General features: G+C 42.8%; 1 protein-coding gene across 1 annotated transcript in view; it reads left to right on the top strand.

The window, feature by feature from the left end:
* Window positions 1–4,277: 4,277 nt before the first annotated feature.
* Window positions 4,278–25,954, top strand: part of RAPGEFL1 (Rap guanine nucleotide exchange factor like 1) — an 81,750-nt gene continuing 60,073 nt past the window's right edge. Inside the window, exon 1 of the mRNA XM_040434581.1 lies at window positions 4,278–6,514. Within this exon, the coding sequence (XP_040290515.1) occupies window positions 6,124–6,514 (391 nt within the window). The 5' untranslated portion in view covers window positions 4,278–6,123. The remainder of the gene's footprint in view (window positions 6,515–25,954) is intronic.

The following is a 25,954-nucleotide window of genomic DNA, read 5'->3' as shown; positions in this document are numbered from 1 at the left end:
ATTCTAGTTAAAGTTATAATAAATTCTATTTCTCAGGTGCGGTTTTATTTGTACTTGCATTTTTTGGAGGGGGGGGGTCAGTAAAAGCAACAACTGAAAAAGCTATACCATTAAAATGGCTATTTCTTGGTAAAAAAAATTCATAGTGTACAAAATGAGAGAGGGAACAATGGCAACAAGGAAGGTGTCACGGGTCGCCAAGGCGCTCTCTCTCCTCAGCGCCGTCGGCGTCCTGTCTCTGTGCAGGAGCGAGGACGTGCACCGCGTCCTTGTCTCCTAGGTGATAGGGGGCGGGACGGACCGGACGCCCACGTCTCCTCCCTGCAGCCGGCGTCCTCAGTTCCCCCGGCAACCAGGGGAGGTCTGAGCACCGAGCTGGGCACTCAGTGCTCAGCTGTATTCACTAGCTTGGGTCATGTGGCGCTGTCCACGTCACATGACCCCAGCTGGTCAGTATTTAACAGGCAGCCTGCTGGCCACAGGTTGCCTGTTAACTTGGTTCATTTGCGATTTTGTTACCTGGCATACTTACCTGTTCCTGTGTTCCCTGACGATCCTCTGCCTGCTCCTCCTGTACTGCGCTGCTCTCCTGGTATTCTGACCCCGGCTTCCACCTGACGATTCTTTGTGGACTCCTGTTGTACTTCATTACTCTCCTGGTATTTAACCCCGGCTTCTCCTGACTATTCTCTGCTTACTCCTTTTGTACTGCGTTGCTCTCTTGGTATTGACCTGGTCCATTCACTATCAGTTATTTGTCTTGTCTGTCCTCCCAGCACGTATTCTAAGCTAGGGACTGCCGTCCAGTTGTCCCCTGTCATCGGGACTTGCGAGGCAAGTAGGCAGGGCCAGGGGTGAGGGTGGAGCGCAGTAGTCACTATCCTTCCCCCTGTGTGTGTGTGTGTGTGTGTGTACATGACCCTTACAGAATAGTAATAGGGCTAATAGTGAGTAGTTGTGCCTGAATGAGAACTATACATGAGGATATATTCATAGGTATATTATTCACAGAAGGTACTAGTCTATGTCCAGTAGCACAAAATGGAGAGCATGAAAGAGGCTCGCCGCCGCCGGCAGTTCTCTTCTGTACAGTGAGCCTTTTTCCTGTACTGCGCCCTTGTCGGATACTGAAGTGCACGAAGCAGCACTGGATTTTAGAAGTCAGGGCCAGGCGTGATCACATTTAGGCCTCTTGCACACAAACGTTGTGTGCCCGAGGCCCATTTACGGAGATGCTGAATGGAAGCACGGATCGGAACAGTGTTTCTGTCCTTACCTCTGCACCGCTAAAAAATAGAACCGCAAATTGCAGTCCCCAATGCACGAAACGGATGTACAACATTCGCGTGCAAGAGGCCTTACACTGACAGGCCCTGTCAAAGTGCAGAGAGCGTGGCAGTTGCAGAGAGAGCTGAGCCTACAGGAGTAACGGTAATGCCCCTGTTTAAAACAGGCCTAAGTCTTTACTCTGTATAACCACCATAAAAGATGTCCGTGAAGGATCCATGTTTGGTCCGTGTGTCATCCATAAGCCACGGATGCTGCTCAGCTGTAAATTCATTTCCAGATTGTTTCCTATTAGTCTTCAGTGAAAAATGGATTCAACATCCGTGTTGTGCCAGTGAAAATAGATATATACTATATATTAGGGATCGACCGATATTGATTTTTTAGGGCCGATACCGATACCGATAATTTGTGAACTTTCAGGCCTATAGCCGATAATTTATACCGATATTCTGGGAATTTTCATTTTTGAGAAAAAAAAAAAATTCCTACACAAATTTGCTGAAAATTAATATGTTTATTGTTAATGTGTATTTTTTTGTTTATTGTTAATGTGTATTTTTTTTTTATAAATCTTTTTCATTTATACTTAATATTTTTGTGTTTTTTTTTTACTAACTTTTAACCCCCTTAGGGACTAGAACCTTTGTCCTATTCACCCTGATAGATCTCTATCAGGGTGAATAGGATCTCACACTGTCCCTGCTGCTCTGTGCATAGTGCACACAGCAGCATGGAGCTGAACATGGCAGCCAGGGCTTCAATAGCGTCCTGGCTGCCATGGTAACCGATCGGAGCCCCAGGCTTACACAGCTGGGGCTCCGATCGGAGGAGCAGGGGAGAGGGGATCCTGTGGCCACTGCCACCAATGATTAATACTGGGTGGGGGGCGCACTGCGCCACCAATGTTTTTACTATTGGCCGGGATTGGGATGGGGGTGGGGGGCGCACTGCGCCACCAATGATTAATACTGGGGGGCTTGGGGGGGCGCACTGCGCCACCAATGAAGATAAGTCTATCCATCACTCATATACAGGAGGCGGGAGCTGGCTGCAGAATCACATAGCCGGCTCCCGACCTCTATCAGCGGTAGCTGCGATCCGCGGCACCTGAGGAGTTAACTACCGCGGACCGCAGCTATTGCTCATAGAGGTCGGGAGCCGGCTATGTGATTCTGCAGCCAGCTCCCGCCTCCTGTATATGAATGAATAAAAGGCTTATCTTCATTGGTGGCGCAGCGGCCACAGCCCCTCCCCTCCTCTTATGTTCTATCCCCTCATTGGCGGCAGCGGCAGCAGCACAGGGGGAGGAGACACTGCTTCCTTCTCCCCTGTGCTGCGGAGGGAACACAGAACGCGCTGAGAGCAGCGCGTTCTGTGTTCCCCATACGTTATCGGTATATCGGCAAAATAGATGCCGATACCGATAACGTTCAAAATCCTGAATATCGGCCAAACCGATAATCGGTCGATCCCTACTATATATCCTCCTATTACTCCATATAACCTCCCCCCCATATCTCCTCCTATTATTCCATATAGCCTCTCTCTATATCTCCTTCTTTTACTCCATATAACCTATCCTTATATCACCTCCTATTATTCCACATAACTTCTCCTTATATCTCCTCCGGTTACTCCACATAACGTCTCCCTAGATCTATTCCTATTACTCCATATAGCCTATCCTTATATCTCCCCCTATTACTCCATATAACCTATCCTTATATCCATATAACTTCTCTCTATATCTCCTCCTATTACTCCACATAACTTCTCCCTATATCTATTCCTATTACTCCATGTAACCTTTCCCTATATCCCCTCCTAATATTCCATATATGATCTCTTTATATCTCTTCCTATTACTCCATATAACCTCTTGCTATATTTTGTCCTAATACTCCATATAATCTCTCCCTATATCTCTTCCTATTACTCCACATATTTTCTCCCTATATCTTCTCCTATTTCTCCATATATCCTCCCCTCCATCTTTTCCTATTACCCCATATAGTCTATCTCTATATCTCCTCCTATTACTCCATATAACCTCCCCCTATATTTCCTATTACTCCATATAACCTCTCCCTAGATCTCCTCCTATTACTCTATATAGCCTCTCCCTGTATCTGCTCCAATTACTCCATGTAACATCTCCCTTTATCTCCTCCTATTACTCCCTATAACCTCTCCTTATGTCTCCTCCTATTACTCCACATGTTTTCCCTATAGCTCCTCCTATTACTCCACATAACCTCTCCCTAGATCTCCTCCTATTACTCCATATAACCTCTCCCTATATCTCCTCCTCTTACTCCATGTAACATCTCCCTTTATCTCCTCCTATTTCGCCCTATAACCTCTCCTTATGTCTCCTCCTATTACTCCACATGTTTTCCCTATAGCTCCTCCTATTACTCCACATAACCTCTTCCTAGATCTCCTCCTATTACTCCATATAACCTCTCCCTATATCTCCTCCTCTTACTCCATGTAACATCTCCCTTTATCTCCTCCTATTGCGCCCTATAACCTCTCCTTATGTCTCCTCCTATTAATCCACATGTTTTCCCTATATCTCCTCCTATTACTCCACATAACCTCTCCCTATATCTCCTCCTATTACTCCATATAACCTCCCCCTATATTTCCTATTACCCCATATAACCTCTCCCTATATCTCCTCCTATTACTCCATATAACCTCTCCCTATATCTCCTCCTATTACTCCATATATCCTCCCCTTATATCTTCTCCTATTACTCCATATAACCTCTCCTCATATCTCCTCCTATTACTCCATATATCCTCCCCTTATATCTCCTCCTATTACTCTATATAACCTCTCCCTATAGCTCCATTAACTCCATATAGCCACCCCTGTATCTCCTCCTGTTCTTCCAAATGCACAGTATACAGAGCATGAGGTGGCAGCTAGGCGTACTGCACATACAGGGTGACTCACACCCTGTACCTGGACTTAGGATAGGGGGAGGGGAGGCTGTCATTTCAGGGAAGAAGGAAGCCAGGATCACAGCGATGTATCGAGGTGACCGGTGGTAAAGACAGTGTAGAGGGGGGTAGCCTAAAGAAATGAAAACTGGGACGGGGGCATCAGGCTTAGGGACTTGGAGACTGGAGTAAAGCTATAGGCAGCAATGAATGGTTTTATCTAGAATAACATCATGAAGTTTGGGGAATTTGCATGAAATGAAATATATATAGTAAGAAGGGGGTGTGTGGGTGCAGACAGGTGGTAAGTTATATTCTGAATCAGGGGTAAAGTGGTGGCAGGGACCACTGGGGGGCAGGTGTAGTATATATGAGGTAAGGAGGAAACCCCTGTCTCTGGAGGAGGAGGCTACATTTTATGAGGTTGAGGAAACCTTAGTATTGCTATGCATGTAGTGTAGAGTCACCTCAGTCTCTACAGCAGTGGGTGCATTTGGGGATTCAATTGAGTACCGGTAAATGGTGCATTTTATGAGGTAGGAAGTCAGGGTAGAAGGGGTACAACTATATTTGGGGGTACCTCTGTTACTATAGAGGAGGTTGTGCATTGTAAGAGGTGTGAGGTTGGTGATACAGAGGGAGGGTGCAGTGTGTGAAGTGCTGAGCACGTTGAGGAAGCAGAGAGACAGGTAAATATTGAGGGAGGGGAGAGATGAGGGCAGCAGGGAGGGGAGGGACATACGCATGCACGCAGTGACTGTCCCTGCCTCCCCCACACATCCAGGGACCTCTCATCATAGTGGGACCCTCCTTCCCTGTACTGGGAGACCCTCCTCATAAGCTAGGGTGCAGCACACGCCTCCCCCACATTACACACTCACTACACATAGAATAAGCAGGGAGGGGGGGGATCTAACATTGAAAATTACACATCACAAAGCACATGCCTCCTCACACACAAGGCTTCTGTGCTGTCAGGATCACAGCTTTTAATTAAGCATCCCCCCCCCTAATACCCCCTCCTTCTGCTTCTCTCACCCTCCCTCCTCTGGGAAGCCAGGGAAGAAGCAAAGAAAAGCAGAGGGGGAACAAAGGAGGAGGGGGCAAGGAAAGAGGGGAGACAGTGTGAGAAAGAAGAGAGGGGCACTGGGCACAAGGCTGTGGAAGAGCTGCCAGGTGAAAGACTGGGCATTATCGTTGCTGAGACTACAGAGAACCTTCTGCATGGAACCTGCAAGCTGAGACAGCTGGAGAGCAGTGCAGAGACAGCAGCAGAGACAGGTGCTGTCTATCTTCCAGTGCGGAGAGCGTCTGGCACCTGCTGACTGCAGACATGGGCATTGGGTAAGATAGAGAGGGCACCAATCTCCTGCTTACAACCCTCCGGGGGCTAACACTTGCACCGCATCACATTCCTATTTTATTTGTCATCCATATCATTGCACTCACTTTATATTAGTGGCTCTTAGATGTCTGGTACAATTCCGTATGTGGACCATGCATTGACCATTGCTGGTCCCTGACCTTGCTCTGTTTTTGGAGGATATCTACATCTCAGTTCTATATCATCCCACCCACTTTAGATTTTTCTGCATATTTTTTTAATAATCTTGTTATGTTTTGATAATAGTCTTTCATTTTCTAATTAGGATACTCATTAAATGTACGTTAATTGAGTGGACATTTTTCCCACATCCAGGACCTTGTTTTTGAGCTACCTCATCATTTTGATAAAAAGAAACTATTTTTGTTTGAGTGTTTTAAGCACATTTGTATTTTGTTTCGTGGTGCCCGATAAACCTTCTGTCTACTAGTGCCTTATATGTTTGGGGGGGCTTTGCCCCCTTTCTTTCCATTTTCATCCATTTGTACCCTCAAACCATGAAGCCTTTGGAGAAATTTTTAAAGAAGCAGAGCTCCCATCTGTCAGGTCCCAGACATCTACACCGTAGGCAAAGTGTGTCCAAAATTTTGCCCTCATTTCTGAGGGATACACCAGGAGATTCCTCTAGTGGGGAAAAAGTTGAAGAAGACCCATCTGGAGCTCCACAACCTTCTCATGACTGCCTGGAGCTTCCTGATGGACTACGCTCACCACTTTCTTTCTCATCTGATGAACTGTCACCTTCAGAACCTCTGACTCCACCACCAGGGTCTGTTGGATGGTCTCTTACTCCTCCTGGACCACTTCTTGCCCCGGATACTCCAGAGGCCTTATTGGGCAGGATTCTGGACCAATTACTTACTGCACCTAGACTGAGTGATGCAGCAGGTAAGTTATTATGGTTGGGTATTACTGTTATATAGATATATATAAATATAACTTATGGTGCATCTGTTGGAGATGCCAAGGAGCAACAGTTGGAATTGCACTTGGGTAGTACAAATAATGCATCATGGCTGGGTCATGAATAATGGAATTTCCAAAACTTTATTGATACATAGAAGGTTAGCACACAGACTGCATAACAAAGTGATTGTTTTTTATGAGGTCAGTAACTCATGTTGTGTGTCACAAACAGGTATATGACATGTTCCATAGAAAAATATCAATACCTGTTTTGTAGCTTATGTGTCTCAGACCTTACATGAAGATATAAGATTTATATTTTATCCTAAGTACACTTAATACATGGATGTCATGTTACGCCAATGTTATAGGAAGCCAATTTTCCTATTAGTTTGATTTTGAAGTGTTCAAGAAAACTGGAGCATTCAGACGAGTATAAATTTATAAAGAACATGTAAAGCCCATGCAGATGTTGGCCTAGCCAAAACCATGGCATCAGTACTATGAGATGAGCAGACTGTAGTAACAGTACCAATGCAAGGAATCAGTCTGGTGTTAAAAGGTGCAAGGGTTGCTATTTTTCCCTAAACATTGGTACTGGTACCAGTTGGCACTCGCCTGTTACTGCAGAGCACACTGCAACAAAAGGTGCCCTCATAGTAATAAGAGTGTACAGTATAATTACAGATGCTACATTAGTATAAAACATTTATCAACTATCCACTGGATGGATCCGCTTGGTTGTTTCTGCACTCCTGCAGACTTTGAATGCATCAGCAGCACATGTTTGACCAATACTCCTTTCATATTCCTCCCTGCTGCCGTCATGCGGCTGGGGGGTAAAGGGTTCCCAGTTCTACTGACCAGTGGGCATCCAGTGATTAGACCCCACCAATCAAAAATGTCTCCCCTACCCCACTGTTTGTGGCAGTTGCCTGAGCTGGAAACATTGGAAACAGAAGGCCTGGCTCACCGTGTAGTGGCCTTGCCAGCGTATTGCAGCTCCTCTCACATTTTGCATTTTGTTTCTGGCTCTGTCCACATTGCATCTGCCACCGCTGGTTGCCAATAGCTGATTGGTGGGGTGCTGTTTGTTGGACCCCTACCTACCAATCTAATATTGACAACTTATCTGGAGGATAGGTCATCAATATCTAAAGGGTAAGCAAACCCTAAAAAGAAAAACTCTTCTTTTGGACAACCTTCCATATTTGGAATTTACATCAATTTTTGATCATATTTGTAACTATTTGATTCGACTTATGGTACGCTCTTTCTAAGTTACGAGGCAGGTTTCTAAGAGAAAAGCTGGCATTGTTGTCCATAACACCCAATCACATTGCAGCTTGCATTTTTGCAGAGCAGCTTAGCAAATTAAAGTTGAGCTCTGATTGGCTGCTATGGGCAACAATGATTCCCAATATTTTCTTCTCCATTCACATCTAAATTTAAACATCCTAATTCTACTGGTTTTCCTGTTATCAGAGAGCAGTGCACTAGGGGAACTCAGATAGCAGTTACACAATGAAAGTGGTATTCCATCTGTAGAAAATAATCTTATCGCTAAATTATGCTATGAATTACTGATCATGGGGGTCCCTGCAGTTGGATCTCCACCAATCTCAATCTAATCACCAATGACAATCTAATTTTCTCTCAACAGTACTGCGCCCATCCTGGTGTTGTGCAGAGAACTCTATATTCAAGTAGACAGGGCTGAGCTGAGGTACCTGCACCGCACCTAGATGGCTATGGATCTGTACAAGGACAAATTCAGAAGGAGCCTTGATGCTGCACAGAGCTCCATGGCTACTTTACTCCAGTTGGTGAGGGTCCCAGTTGTCAGTCCTCCGTCGATCACCAAGTAATGGCATATAGTGAACATAAAGACAGCCATATGAAATTTAAAAGAAGTTATGAGTATGACAAGACATAAAATCATTACAAAAACAGTAAAGCAAAGAATTTACAAAGCTCTTTTCACGCTGTGTTATTGAATTCCGTTAGCAATATATACGCCGGGAAAAGCTCCGTAAAAATACGGCTGTGACGAATGCCTATAATGGAATATGTTCCATGGATACTGTACTTCATGAGCCACTCAATAGCTTTTCATAACATATCCATTAAACAGGATGCCATGGTAGACTATGGGTGATGGATGCCACTGTTGGGCATCTGTTTAATGCATGCATCACCCATAGACTATTATGGCATCTGTTTAACATATACCAGTTATGTGCAAAATAATAGCAATATCAGCTAATTCCTCATAATAGCATTTATTTCCATATACACAAAGACACTGGGAGCATTGCACATTCTATTCCAAATGAAAACATGAACAAAATATGAATTTTTATACAAAAATGAAGACAAAGGAATAATAGGGTGTTAAAAAAAACAAACAGCAGTGTTTGCCTTTTCAGTTACAAACTGAAATATCTCCACTATAAAGAGAAAATTGTTTACAGATTTAGCTTTTCTAATATTTAGTTGTAGAACCTTTATTTCTGATAACTGCTTTATATGTGTGTGGTATAGAGTCAACTAATATCTGACACCTGCGAACAGATATTCCAGCCCAAGCTGACTGAACTACATTCCACAGTTCTTCATTCTTGGGTTTGGCAGCAAAAACAGCATTTTTGATGTGGCTCCACAAATTCTCAATCGGATTGAGGTCTGGGGATTGGGCTGGCCACTTCATAACATCAGTCTTGTTGGTCTGGAACCAGGATGTTGCCCGCTTCCTGGTGTGTGTGGGGTCAGTGTCCTGCTGAAACATCAATTTTAAGGGCGTTTCTTCTTCAGCATAAGGCAAGATGCCCTCTTCCAGTATTTTGATATATTCAAACTGGTCCATGGTGCCTGGTATGCGATAAATGGGCCTGACAGAGTATGAGAAACATCCCCAAACCATTATGCTTGCACCTCTATGTTTTACAGTCTTCACAGTGTACTGTGGCTTGAATTCAGTGTTTATGGGTCATCTCACAAATTGTCTGAGGCCTTTAGACCTATTAAGAACAATCTTGCTCTCATCTGTCCATAGAATGTTGTTGCCACTTCTCTTTAGGCCAGTCAATGTGTTCTTTGGCAAACTGAAACCTTTTCAACACGTCTTTTTCTCAGCAATGGTACTTTACGAGGGTTTCTTACAGATAGTTTGGCTTCATGTAGGTGTCTTCTGAATGAAGATCTTCTTTGCCATTCTTGTTATTCTATGATCTAAATGGATGGTAGTATTTATTTTAGTATAGTTTGCCATTTTAAAGCCAAAGTTGGTTGCCCATTACTCGGCTACACCCAAAAACAGTAATTAAACACACACAGTAATGTTAGACTGCTAATATTTTGCACATAACTGTAAGTTATGAAAAGCTGTTGAACAGCTCATGACTTAACAGTTAAAGGGGTTGTCCGGGATTTTGATGTTGATGGCTATCCTACCCGACGAACAGCTGTAAGGCCACAATGCTTCCGTGAGTATACTCTCCAGTATACTATGCAAAGGACCATACATTGTATAATAGCTGTGCTTGGTATTGCAGATCAGGCTCATTCAGTTGATTGGGACTCAGCTGTGCCTTAGCCATGTGACTGATAAATGTGACATCACTGGCCTAGGAAGTACCGCGGCTCTCAGATGAGCCGTGCAACCTCTTCAGACAGCTTATCCATGGGGATTTCGACTCCCGGTCAGATATTGATGACCTATCATGAGGATAGGCTATCAATATAAAAATCCAGAACAGCCCCTTTAAAGGGATGCTGTGAAGGATGCCATATAGTGGCACCTATTACCCCTAGACTACTATAATAAACATTTAACAAATATGTATTTTTTCATAGGATAGAATGGCACAGTCTGCGGCACTATTCCATTCAGCAAAAATGAAAAATGAGCACTCTGTTGTATACCGGATAAACAGAGGGCAAAAGAGCCTTCATCCTGTGAATGAGAGTGAAGAAATCCCTTTCACTAAAAAACGCAGTTTTAAAAGGGGCCTGATCCTCTATTTAGGAGAAGCTATTTAATCACATAACAGATTCAGTTCAATTTCTTACATTGCTTTTGTTTCATTTTGAGACATGTACAAATCTGAAGTGATTTCACTCTACTCTGGATGACTAGATGAGAGGTGATCAGCCAACATTGCTTACACCTAATGCTTCCATTGACACAGATTTTCAGCTTGGCATAACGCAAGGGCGGACATATTATTGTAGACTTCAGAAGTCTCTTCCATAAAGTGGAAGAACCAGAGTACCAATGATTGATAATTTTAGGCTCTTGTCAAAAACCCAACAAACCTCCTTAAACCTAGTTCACACATTTGTGATCAGTGATTGTGAGCCAAAACCGGTTGCAGGTCAAAAAAGCAGAACAGGTGCAAATTTTTCCATTATATCTTAGGCTTCGTTCATATATTCGTTCAGTCTTTCCGTTCTCCTGCTCCATTTAGGAGCAGGAGAATGGAAAGGACGGAGAAGGTACATAACTGAGCCAAACGGAGCCTAAGGACCCCATAGACTATAATGGGGTCCGTTATGTTTCCTCTTAGAAGATGATTTTGGAGCGGAGACAAAAGTTGTGCATGCATCATCTTCTGAGCGGAAGCATAACGGACCCCATTATAGTCTATGGGGTCCTAAGGGGTCTATGGGGTCCTAGGGCTCAGTTATGTGCCTTCTCCATCCTTTCCGTTCTCCTACTCCTAAACGGAGCAGGAGAACGGAAAGACTGAACGGTGATGTGAACAAAGCCTTATCTGTATGTAGGTTCCACTCACAATAATGGAAATCACTGATCAGGTGTGAACTAGGCCTCAAGGACAATGAGGTCCACTGGTGACTACTTGGATCTGTTGGAGGATGGATCTGTGCCAGCTTGATGCTTTCTTTTATAGATGAAGATCATGAACATAGTCTAGTAGCATGCTAGAAATGACTATGCTAAAAATGGGCTGCATGTGTGTAAGGTGGTGGTGGAAGATGGGAAGTCCCACTAATGCCAATGTTGTATTGTTAACCATGATGTGGGATGGCCACTGGTTTGGCAGAGTCAGGGATTGGCAGTAGCCCGCAGTTCACTGGGGTAGAGAAATGGGCAATATAAGAGTCTCAATATGACAGGGGGACAGGGTGCTGCTGACTTCAGTGACCAGCGTGAGGATGCTCCTGTGCTGTGACATATCGTTGCCCTCATGGGTTTAGTGTCTGGTTAAAAAGGAAGGGGCATTACCTGCTACTGAGTGATGAGGCGTGGTAGCAAAGAAGTGTGTTTATGGCCTTGTGGGACGGGACCTTCAGCTAATTGAAGCTAGACCCAGTGAGGAAGGGGGAAAGGCGCCAGTGAAAGGAGAAGCATAGCAGAAAGTCCCTGAGGGGACAACTATTTGATGGGACCCTTTCCAATCACGAGAATGGGAGCCCCATACCCCCTAAATTAATGGAGTGGGAGGTCAGGCATGTGCAATTCCGCTCCATTCATCTCTATGGGACATGCTCGACCTGTCACTTCATTCATTTTGGAGCTTTGTGTGCTGTCGCTCTATGCTTTAGTGAGGTGCCAAATTCTCCTCTAGAAGCAATACTTTTAGGGCAAAATACCCATGTGAAACATCATACAGTGGAGCATCTATCAAATTCTTGAAATGCCACTGGCATTCATTTCACAATGGCACAACCTTATCCAGGGGTTATTGTAGATGCTGTGATCTATAAGTGTTGACTTGACTGGTCATAGGGAGGGCTAAGAGTGATATTTTTAGGGCTGATTAAAACAGAGATGCTAAGCCTGGTAACTAGACCCGGATAAGTAAGAAATGATAGGATTGATGTCGGCCTTTGTAAGCTGTGAGTTGCGTAACTCTTGTTTAAATTGCTTCATCTATGCTTGACGGTGCTTTACTGTTTCTGATGGGACCACCACTCAGTCTTATCCTTGCTATGCATGAAGGTACAAGTGGATGTAGAATGAGGTAGATGAAGAGAAGAGATAAAGATTTAGGCTAGGGCTACACACTGACATTTATTGTAATGATAGTCTATGGTGTTGCATTGAAGTTGGATTTTTGTGTGACTGTTGCGTCATGTCGACACCATTGACTATCATTACAAAAAACGTTGCGTGATATTGGTGCAGTTGTACCCTTTTTGTTGCGCAACTTATTGTAGCACGACACATGTCGCCGTGTAGCCCTAGCCTTAAAGAAGCAAAATTCATAAACTAACATTTGGTCAGAGTCCTCAGACAACCTTCTGCCCTAAACGTCTCCAGATTTAGGGCCCTTTTAATGGGCCCAATGATTGTGTAAATATGCTGTTAAAAGCTTGTTCTCTGGGTGGTCAAATCTCTCGCGTGGCATCAAATATTGTGGTTCACAACTACGGTATATCGTTCAGGACTGAAACTGCCCCATGTAAAAAGGACTGTTACCTGCTCTGGTGGTTATCATTACAAAATCCAGCAAGGCTCTCCACTCCATGCCACCTGACCTGGCACCTCTTCCTTGGTGCAGGCCTCAGGGAAAGATGTTTATGATGACCCAAACAGTTAACCTACACTAATACATTTGGGCAGTTGCATAACTAGGAATTCCACGGTTTAATTAGTTTTACCATTAGAATTGGTTCCTTTACAGATTGATATTTTTGTGGCTCCCGTTCTTTATGACAGCATCACTCCTACTCAGGAAGACAGAGATGTATAGCAAGAAATTAATTTTTATCCAATTTCAAAACACATTAGTTTAGGTTCACCAAAGGCGACCTAAGTGTTTATGGAAAGGCCACTTTAACAAGGTCAGTATTTTCATTAATATTTGTAAGGCTAGTTGCAGACTAGTTTTTAGAATCTGAACGATTCTCTGCATATTTGCCGACTTGCAGCCAGATCTCCACCGTTCTCCATTATAGTTAATGGGGATTGCAGAGAGATTCGGTAGGCTGTTCCCTGCCGGAGAAGCCTGCCAGATCCTAAACTCTAGTGTACAACTAGCCTGAGCCCAAACCAGGAGCGGAACCCATACAGAAAAATTATCATAGAAAGATTTGTGCCATTTGTGTGTTGTGGACCCCTTCCTGGCTTACAAATACTGATGAAAACTATTGGCCAAAAACAATATTTTCATTAGGGGAAGTTTTCTTTGATTCTGTGTTTCCATAATTTGCAACCAATTTTAAACACTTAAAGGGAACCTTTCACTGGGATTTTGTGTATAGAGCTGAGGACATGGGTTGCTAGATGGCCGCTAGCACATCCGCAATACCCAGTCCCCATAGCTCTGTGTGCTTTTATCGTGTAAAAAAAAACCGATTTGATACATATGTAAATGAACCTGAGATGAGTCCTGTACGTGAGATGAGTCAGGGACAGGACTCATCTCAGGCTAATTTGCATATGTATCAAATCGTTTTTTTTACACAATAAAAGCACACAGAGCTATGGGGGCTGGGCTAGCGGCCATCTAGCAACCTATGTCCTCAGCTCTGTACACAAAATCCCGGTGACAGGTTCCCTTTAATACACCACCCCTTTAATTTAAATTGCAGGAATGTAAAGAGTAAGGGCTCTTTCACACAAGCGGATCCCGTGCGGGTAATCCGCTGCATGAAAGAGAGCCAAACCCCGCTCCGGACAGCAGAGACACGGAGCATTAACATGATTAAATGCTCTGTGCCTCTCTGTGACCTTTTTGCTACAAAATCACAGTGACAACTTTATCTCACTGTGATTTTGTAGTAAAAAGATCACAAAGAGGCACAGAGCATAAAATCATGTTAATACTCCGTGTCTCTGCTGTCTGGGACGGGGCTTGGCTCTTTCCCGCAGCGGATTACCCACACGGTATCCGCTTGTGTAAAAGAGCCCTAAGATTGCAACATTTTGTTTCAAATTAAAGGGGTTGTCCGGGATCAATTTTTTTTTTTTTTTTAAACCAGTTAAATCACTGTTAAAAAGTGGTTTGAAGGTCCCCCCAGATGTTTGTAGGTACTTTTACACTTCAGCAGGGCTCCTACAGTCCCCCATTGATTATTTACCTCTCTGTTTATGTGCGCGGTAACTTCCTGCCACACTGCTTTCTGGGTCCCAGCGCAGCGCACCGTACAGCCTCCCCCTAATTCACATGCCGCCTCCTGCCACAACTATTCCTCCCCCTTAGTCACGCCCCTAAACGCCTCCTGCCTCCTTCATTGGTAAGAATGCGCCCTGCCGGACCAGAGGGGCACGGCTTAGCACGGTGTGTTGCCGCCTAGTTACCGCCCCTCCATGCGCTCGGAATAATTACTGAGGCTGACGGTGATGTCACCGGGCTCCTTGCGAAGCGGAATAAGAGGCTTCGCTATGCAGAAAGGGACCCGGTACGTCACTGACTGTGATAGAAACTGCACTTTCGACTGAAAATTTGTGAAGTGAAAAAGAGCCATCAGAAATGTCTGGTAAGGGAAGGACAGGCATGAATGTAATACTTAGAGGGGACCATTGAACACATACACCAATGTCCCCAATCCCGGACAACCCCTTTAAAAAAAAAAAAAAGTGGCAGCTGATAAATATGGTTTAAAGGGAATCTGTTACCAGTTTTACGCTGCTAGGTTCTAACTGCTCTGGTGCATGTCAATGAATGCCCATATTCATGATCTCACAGCTATCCCCGCCCACCTGCCTGATTGACAGTTTTTTTCCCATATGAATCAGCAGCAGGTGGGCGGGGAGATACACAAGCTCATAAATATGGGGATTCGTTTGGCATGCGCTGGAGCTGTTTAGCACAAGATTTTAAAGTCAATTAAAGGAAATGACCCAGCATTTTGCTAAGGGGACATGTCACTAGTTTATGTTGGCTTTAGTTAGGAAACCATAAAACTGGTGACGGGTTCCCTCTAAATCAGCTCAACAGGCTAACCATGGCCACTTTCCCACCCACTTTTGAAAAACAAGCTGAATGGTGTAAAAATTATAAATGTTGCATTTTATCTGGGGATGGGGGGGGCTAATAAAAACTAAAGTTGCAAAGTCATATTTTGCAACTTTTGAAGCCAGAATTCTGGAGAGCAGGGCTTGAAATTGCTCCCTATGTTTTAAATCTTTTAGGGGCTGGAATCTCTGACTACTATTTCCCTATTAGCTTACATTCATTTACATTAAGGTGTATTAGTGCCGGATCCGGCATTAAGTGTTCTGGCAAAACAGATCCGGATTTCCAGTCTGCGCATGCGCAGGCCTTTAAAAATGCAGAAAAAATGAATACCGGATAATTTTTTTCCTGATGACACCGGAGAGACGGATCTGGTATTTCAATGCATTTGCATCCGGATCCGTCTGACAGATGCCATCCGTTTGCGTCCGGAACTGCCTGACGGAATCCTCTGCCGCAAGTGTAAAAGTACCCTAAAGCTTTAGATAAAGTTTTTTTTTAAATGTATAATGGTTAATATATACAAAAATAACCCTCTTTAGGCATAGGCCTGGCTAATAGCATTTGCTCACATTAGATGTGTTGTTGTGAGAATAACCAGGTGTACATGCCGAAAGCGGACCCTAAACATAGTGGGGCAGATGTATCGAACTGGTCAAAAGGAAAATTGTCTGACTTGCCTATAGCAACCAATCCAATTGAACCTTTCATTTTCCAAAGGAGCTCTGAAGAATGAAAGGTGGAATCTGATTGGTTGCTGGGGGAACTGAACCAGTTTTTATTTTTTATCAGTTCTGATAAATCTCCCCCAGTGTGAATTTAGCCTAAGGGTCCTATTAGGCAGGCAGATATTTTTAAATTAGTGAGCGGCAAGCAATGATATATCAAGCTCTTTGCGTTCAAAAGACGTTCAATTAAATGCGTTTTACTGCGATTGTTGCTGTTCGCCCCTTGCGCGTGTACACTGCTAATGACTGGTAGATTTTTGATTAGACGAGGTGATGGGTCGGAGACTAGCGATATAATCCTTCGGTCAGGCACTTTTTACTAATCCATGGAAAATGAACGATTTATTGCTCGTTGTTTTGTCGCTGTACACTATTACATGGGCTGATAATTTTTTAAATAATAATCTATGCTCCTTATTGGTCGGTGCAATAGGACCCTCAGAATACGCCCGCATGTAACCTAAGTGCTGTAGATTATTCACAGCGGAAAATCTCCAGCATTTACAGTAGCAGCAAAGTGGATGAGATTTAAAAAATGACGGGGGCATTTATCAAATCAGACATGTCAGTTTTGTGGCTTTAAAAAGTCACAACTCATGTCACAACTGTGACATTTTGTGATCCTTGCCACTTTTCACAGTGGTCTATGCTTAAGGCCTCATGCACACGACCGTGTGTCGACCGGGCCGTGGGGCCACCACATGCGGATCACAGAACCATTCACTTGATTGAGGTCTGCGATCGGCATCCGATTGTCCGCACTGCAAAAAAGTCGAAGAGAATGCAGCGCTGTGTTCTTTTCATAGATCGGCGGGGTTGGACCCCCGGCAATTAGATATTAATGACCTATCATCAGGAATATGGGAAAAGCAGAACATCAATTTATGCTGTGGATTTCTATTGCGGATTTCACTTTCTGCAATGGAGAGGGTTAAATCCAAAGACATGGAAAAAACACGCAGTTGACTTTTCCCCTAGGCCTCTTGCACACGAACGTATTTTCCGTTTCCGTTCCGTTTTTGTGGTTTCCGTTTGCTGTCCATATGCGGAACCATTAATTTCAATGGTTCCGCAAAAAAAAACTGAATGTACTCCGTGTGCATTCCGTTTTCGTATTTTCGTATATCCGTTCCACTTGAATATAGAACATGTCCTATTATTGTCTGCCTAACGGACAAGGATAGCACTGTTCTATTAGGGGCCAGCTGTTCTGTTCCACAAAATACGGAATGCACACGGACATCATCCGTATTTTTTGCAGATCCGTTTTTTGCGGATGGCAAAATACATACGGTTGTGTGCAAGAGGCCTTAGGGTATGTTCCCATGTGGTGGAAAATCTACAGGGGTAAAAGACACACCAAAGCATGCGAATTTTGCTGTGGACTTAGTTGCGGAAACAGCGAATTTGCATTGCAAAGGCTGAAATCTGCGACAGATAGCAGCATAAATTGACATGCTGCAGACTTAAAATCCATACCGCGTGTCAAGTTATGCGTGGATTCTGCTGCAGACACTCTCCGCAGTCCGATGCAGACTTTTTTTTTTATCTCATCCACTTTGGCTGCTATTGTACAATGCTGCATGCAAATCTGCAGCGTACCTGCCATAGAGGAACAAGGCATGCTGCATGCTTCTTTTCTACGAATGCAGCAATTTTTTTTTTTTTAAATAATATTGGTCATGGTCACATCGTATGTCCTTATAAGATGAATGTTCCGATAATGAAAAATATCAGTGTTGGTCTAATTGGGAATAATTTGTACAGGAAATCTCTACGTACATACAGCATGTCTGAGAACAGATTGCGTAGCAGGTTGAAATAAGACTTGAAGTTCCCATGAACATCCCCTCCCCCCTCACTACCACCCCCATCACTTCAATCAGCAAATCAACCGAACTGAGTATTCCTATGAAAACTGAAGTCTGCTGTACTGAGAAATGGCAGAATGTCAATATATACGGTGCTGAAATACAGGCCTCCATAATGAGCGACCCCCAACCCTAATTAATACCCTCATGAATACGCTCTAGAACTGGCATATTTAGACTGGATTGTTTACTAGAATAGATCTGGTATTTATTGTACAGGTTAAATTATATGGTTTAACCCCATTTTCATGTTGCCACTTGCAATGTTGAGCTATTATTAAGGCCTTTAGTGGTGCAGAATGTGAGGCAGAGTAGTGCGAGCCTGTCCTACTCTCTTACTAAGGAGGTGCGTGGGCAGTAAGGACTGTCACTGTGTTTGCTCTCCCAGGAGCACATGAAATTTAACCTGTTCTAGTCGCTATATCTGAAATATTTTATTTTGTGCAGATGGTGCTGTATTTCTCTCGAAATAAAAATAAAATAACTAGCATCTTAAGGGTGGAATTTCAGTGATGGATTATAATGTACAGTGATCTACTGACTGTAGATTATCAGGACAAGATCACACAGTGCTGGGTCTCTATATAATGTACAGTGATCTCCTGACTGTAGATTATCAGGACAGGATCACATAGCGCTGGGTTTCTATATAATGTACAGTGATCTCCTGACTGTAGATTATCAGGACAGGATCACATAGCGCTGGGTTTTCTATATAATGTACAGTGATCTCCTGACTGTAGATTACCAGGACAGGATCACAGTGCTGGGTCTCTATATAATGTACAGTGATCTCCTGACTGTAGATTATCAGGACAGGATCACAGTGCTGGGTTTCTATATAGTATACAGTAATCTCCTGGCTGTAGATTATCAGGACAGGATCACACAGTACTGGGTTTCTATATAATGTGCAGTGATCTCCTGACTGTAGATTATCAGGAGAGGATCACACAATGCTGGGTCTCTATATAGTGTACAGTGATCTACTGATTGTAGATTATCAGGACAGGATCCCACAGTGCTGGGTTTCTATATAATGTACAGTGATCTCCTGACTGTAGATTATCAGGACAGGATCACACAGTGCGGGGTTTCTATATAATGTTCAGTGATGTCTTGACTGTAGATTATCAGGATAGGATCACATAGCGCTGGGTCTCTATATAATGTGCAGTGATCTCCTGACTGTAGATTATCAGGACAGGATCACACAGTGCTGGGTTTCTATATAATGTGCAGTGATCTCCTGACTGTAGATTATCAGGACAGGATCACACAGCGCTGGGTTTCTATATAATGTACAGTGATCTCCTGACTGTAGATTATCAGGACAGGTCACACAGCGCTGGGTTTCTATATAATGTACAGTGATCTCCTGACTGTAGATTATCAGGACAGGATCACACAGCGCTGGGTTTCTATATAATGTACAGTGATCTCCTGACTGTAGATTATCAGGACAGGATCACACAGTGCTGGGTTTCTATATAATGTACAGTGATCTCCTGACTGTAGATTATCAGGACAGGATCACACAGCGCTGGGTTTCTATATAATGTACAGTGATCTCCTGACTGTAGATTATCAGGACAGGATCACACAATGCTGGGTCTCTATATAATGTACAGTGATCTACTGACTGTAGATTATGAGGACAGGATCACACAATGCTGGGTCTCTATATAATGTACAGTGATCTCCTGACTGTAGATTATCAGGACAGGATCACACAGCGCTGGGTCTCTATATAATGTACAGTGATCTACTGACTGTAGATTATCAGGACAGGATCACACAGTGCTGGGTTTCTATATAATGTACAGTGATCTCCTGACTGTAGATTATCAGGACAGGATCACACAGCGCTGGGTTTCTATATAATGTACAGTGATCTCCTGACTGTAGATTTTCAGGACAGGATTACACAGTGCTGGGTTTCTATATAATGTACAGTGATCTACTGACCGTAGATTATCAGGACAGGATCACACAGTACTGGGTTTCTATATAATGTACAGTGATCTCCTGACTGTAGATTATCAGGACAGGATCACATAGTGCTGGGTTTCTATATAATGTACAGTGATCTCCTGACTGTAGATTTTCAGGACAGGATTACACAGTGCTAGGTTTCTATATAATGTACAGCGATCTCCTGACTGTAGATTATCAGGACAGGATCACACACTGCTGGGTTTCTATATAATGTGCAGTGATCTCCTGACTGTAGATTATCAGGACAGAATCACACAGCGCTGTGTTTCTATATAATATACAGTGATCTTGTGACCGTAGATTATCAGGACAGGATCACACAGTGCTGGGTTTCTATATAATGTACAGTGATGTCTTGACTGTAGATTATCAGGAGGATCACACAGCGCTGGGTTTCTATATAATGTACAGTGATCTCCTGACTGTAAATTATCAGGACAGGATCACACAGTGCTGGTTTTCTATATAATGTACAGTGATGTCTTGACTGTAGATTATCAGGACAGGATCACACAGCGCTGGGTTTCTATATAATGTACAGTGATCTCCTGACTGTAGATTATCAGGACAAGATCACACGTTGTGGGGTTTCTATATAATGTACAGTGATGTCTTGACTGTAGATTATCAGGACAGGATCACACAGCGCTGGGTTTCTATATAATGTACAGTGATCTCCTGACTGTAGATTATCAGGACAAGATCACACATTGTGGGGTTTCTATATAATGTACAGTGATCTCCTGACAGTAGATTATCAGGACAGGATCACACAGTGCTGGCTTTCTATATAATGTACAGTGATGTCTTGACTGAAAGATTATAAGGACAGGATCACACAGCGCTGGGTTTCTATATAATGTACAGTGATCTCCTGACTGTAGATTATCAGGACATGATCACACAGTGCTGGTTTTCTATATAATGTACAGTGATGTATAGACTGTAAATTATCAGGACAGGATCACACAGCGCTGGGTTTCTATATAATGTACAGTGATCTCCTGACTGTAGATTATCAGGACAGGATCACACATTGTGGGGTTTCTATATAATGTACAGTGATGTCTTGACTGTAGATTATCAGGACAGGATCACACAGCGCTGGGTTTCTATATAATGTACAGTGATCTCCTGACTGTAGATTATCAGGCAAGATCACACATTGTGGGGTTTCTATATAATGTACAGTGATGTCTTGACTGTAGATTATCAGGACAGGATCACACAGTGCTGGGTTTCTATATAATGTGCAGTGATCTACTGACTGTAGATTATCAGGACAAGATCACACATTGCGGGGTTTCTATATTATGTGCAGTGATATCTTGACTGTAGATTATCAGGACAGGATCACACAGCGCTGGGTTTCTATATAATGTACAGTGATCTCCTGACAGTAGATTATCAGGACAGGATCACACAGTGCTGGGTTTCTATATAATGTACAGTGATGTCTTGACTGTAGATTATCAGGATAGGATCACACAGCGCTGGGTTTCTATATAATGTACAGTGATCTCCTGACTGTAGATTATCAGGACAGGATCACACAGTACTGGGTTTCTATATAATGTACAGTGATCTCCTGACTGTAGATTATCAGGACAGGATCACACAGTACTGGGTTTCTATATAATGTACAGTGATGTCTTGACTGTAGATTATCAGGACAGGATCACACAGCGCTGGGTTTCTATATAATGTACAGTGATCTCCTGACTGTAGATTATCAGGATAAGATCACACAGTGTTGGGTTTCTATATAATGTACAGTGATGTATTGACTGTAGATTATCAGGACAGGATCACACAGCGCTGGGTTTCTATATAATGTACAGTGATCTCCTGACTGTAGATTATCAGGCAAGATCACACATTGTGGGGTTTCTATATAATGTACAGTGATGTCTTGACTGTAGATTATCAGGACAGGATCACACAGTGCTGGGTTTCTATATAATGTACAGTGATCTCCTGACTGTAGATTATCAGGCAAGATCACACGTTGTGGGGTTTCTATATAATGTACAGTGATGTCTTGACTGTAGATTATCAGGACAGGATCACACAGCGCTGGGTTTCTATATAATGTACAGTGATCTCCTGACTGTAGATTATCAGGACAGGATCACACAGTGCTGGGTTTCTATATAATGTGCAGTGATCTACTGACTGTAGATTTTCAGGACAAGATCACACATTGCAGGGTTTCTATATAATGTACAGTGATGTCTTGACTGTAGATTATCAGGACAGGATCACACAGCGCTGGGTTTCTATATAATGTACAGTGATCTCCTGACAGTAGATTATCAGGACAGGATCACACAGTGCTGGCTTTCTATATAATGTACAGTGATGTATTGACTGTAGATTATCAGGACAGGATCACACAGCGCTGGGTTTCTATATAATGTACAGTGATCTCCTGACTGTAGATTATCAGGACAGGATCACACATTGTGGGGTTTCTATATAATGTACAGTGATGTCTTGACTGTAGATTATCAGGACAGGATCACACAGCGCTGGGTTTCTATATAATGTACAGTGATCTTCTGACTGTAGATTATCAGGACAAGATCACACATTGCGGGGTTTCTATATTATGTGCAGTAATATCTTGACTGTAGATTATCAGGACAGGATCACACAGCGCTGGGTTTCTATATAATGTACAGTGATCTCCTGACAGTAGATTATCAGGACAGGATCACACAGTGCTGGGTTTCTATATAATGTTCAGTGATCTACTGACCGTAGATTATCAGGACAGGATCACACAGTACTGGGTTTCTATATAATGTACAGTGATCTCCTGACTGTAGATTATCAGGACAGGATCACACAGTACTGGGTTTCTATATAATGTACAGTGATCTCCTGACTGTAGATTATCAGGACAGGATCACACAGTACTGGGTTTCTATATAATGTACAGTGATGTCTTGACTGTAGATTATCAGGACAGGATCACACAGCGCTGGGTTTCTATATAATGTACAGTGATCTCCTGACTGTAGATTATCAGGACAGGATCACACAGTACTGGGTTTCTATATAATGTACAGTGATGTCTTGACTGTAGATTATCAGGACAGGATCACACAGCGCTGGGTTTCTATATAATGTACAGTGATCTCCTGACTGTAGATTATCAGGATAAGATCACACAGTGTTGGGTTTCTATATAATGTACAGTGATGTCTTGACTGTAGATTATCAGGACAGGATCACACAGCGCTGGGTTTCTATATAATGTACAGTAATCTCCTGACTGTAGATTATCAGGACATGATCACACAGTGCTGGTTTTCTATATAATGTACAGTGATGTATTGACTGTAGATTATCAGGACAGGATCACACAGCGCTGGGTTTCTATATAATGTACAGTGATCTCCTGACTGTAGATTATCAGGCAAGATCACACATTGTGGGGTTTCTATATAATGTACAGTGATGTCTTGACTGTAGATTATCAGGACAGGATCACACAGTGCTGGGTTTCTATATAATGTACAGTGATCTCCTGACTGTAGATTATCAGGCAAGATCACACGTTGTGGGGTTTCTATATAATGTACAGTGATGTCTTGACTGTAGATTATCAGGACAGGATCACACAGCGCTGGGTTTCTATATAATGTACAGTGATCTCCTGACTGTAGATTATCAGGACAGGATCACACAGTGCTGGGTTTCTATATAATGTGCAGTGATCTACTGACTGTAGATTTTCAGGACAAGATCACACATTGCAGGGTTTCTATATAATGTACAGTGATGTCTTGACTGTAGATTATCAGGACAGGATCACACAGCGCTGGGTTTCTATATAATGTACAGTGATCTCCTGACAGTAGATTATCAGGACAGGATCACACAGTGCTGGCTTTCTATATAATGTACAGTGATGTATTGACTGTAGATTATCAGGACAGGATCACACAGCGCTGGGTTTCTATATAATGTACAGTGATCTCCTGACTGTAGATTATCAGGACAGGATCACACATTGTGGGGTTTCTATATAATGTACAGTGATGTCTTGACTGTAGATTATCAGGACAGGATCACACAGCGCTGGGTTTCTATATAATGTACAGTGATCTTCTGACTGTAGATTATCAGGACAAGATCACACATTGCGGGGTTTCTATATTATGTGCAGTAATATCTTGACTGTAGATTATCAGGACAGGATCACACAGCGCTGGGTTTCTATATAATGTACAGTGATCTCCTGACAGTAGATTATCAGGACAGGATCACACAGTGCTGGGTTTCTATATAATGTTCAGTGATCTACTGACCGTAGATTATCAGGACAGGATCACACAGTACTGGGTTTCTATATAATGTACAGTGATCTCCTGACTGTAGATTATCAGGACAGGATCACACAGTACTGGGTTTCTATATAATGTACAGTGATCTCCTGACTGTAGATTATCAGGACAGGATCACACAGTACTGGGTTTCTATATAATGTACAGTGATGTCTTGACTGTAGATTATCAGGACAGGATCACACAGCGCTGGGTTTCTATATAATGTACAGTGATCTCCTGACTGTAGATTATCAGGATAAGATCACACAGTGTTGGGTTTCTATATAATGTACAGTGATGTCTTGACTGTTGATTATCAGGACAGGATCACACAGCGCTGGGTTTCTATATAATGTACAGTAATCTCCTGACTGTAGATTATCAGGATAAGATCACACATTGTGGGGTTTCTATATAATGTACAGTGATGTTTTGACTGTAGATTATCAGGATAGGATCACACGCTGCTGGGTTTATATATAATGTGCAGTGATCTCCTGACTGTAGATTATTAGGATAAGATCACACATTGTGGGGTTTCTATATAATGTACAGTGATGTTTTGACTGTAGATTATCAGGATAGGATCACACGCTGCTGGGTTTATATATAATGTGCAGTGATCTACTGACTGTAGATTATCAGGACACGATCACACATTGCGGGGCTTCTGTATAATGTACAGTGATCTCCTGACTGTGGATTATCAGGACAGGATCACACAGTGCTGGGTTTCTATATAATGTACAGTGATCTCCTGACTGTAGATTATCAGGACAGGATCACACAATGCTGGGTCTCTATATAATGTGCAGTGATCTCCTGACTGTAGATTATCAGGACAGGATCACACAGTGCTGGGTTTCTATATAATGTAGAGTGATCTCCTGACTGTAGATTATCAGGACAGGATCACACAGTGCTGGGTTTCTATATAATGTATAGTGATCTCCTGACTGTAGATTATCAGGACAGGATCACACAGTGCTGGGTTTCTATATAATGTATAGTGATCTCCTGACTGTAGATTATCAGGACAGGATCACACAGTGCTGGGTTTCTATATAATGTATAGTGATCTCCTGACTGTAGATTATCAGGACAGGATCACACAGTGCTGGGTTTCTAAATAATGTATAGTGATCTCCTGACTGTAGATTATCAGGACAGGATCACACAGCGCTGGGTTTCTATATAATGTACAGTGATCTCCTGACTGTAGATTTTACAGGACAGGATCACACAGTACTGGGTTTCTATATAATGTATAGTGATCTCCTGACTGTAGATTATCAGGACAGGATCACACAGCGTTGGGTTTCTATATAATGTATAGTGATCTCCTGACTGTAGATTATCAGGACAGGATCACACAGCGCTGGGTTTCTATATAATGTATAGTGATCTCCTGACTGTAGATTTTACAGGACAGGATCACACAGTGCTGGGTTTCTATATAATGTATAGTGATCTCCTGACTGTAGATTTTACAGGACAGGATCACACATTGCTTTGTGGTTATGTAATGTAATATAAGTAATCTCTGTCTATGTCCCTGGCT

The sequence above is a fragment of the Bufo bufo genome, chromosome 6 (genome assembly GCF_905171765.1).
Source record: "Bufo bufo chromosome 6, aBufBuf1.1, whole genome shotgun sequence".
Taxonomy (NCBI): Eukaryota; Metazoa; Chordata; class Amphibia; order Anura; family Bufonidae; genus Bufo; species Bufo bufo.
This window is presented reverse-complemented; position numbering and strand designations above follow the sequence as displayed.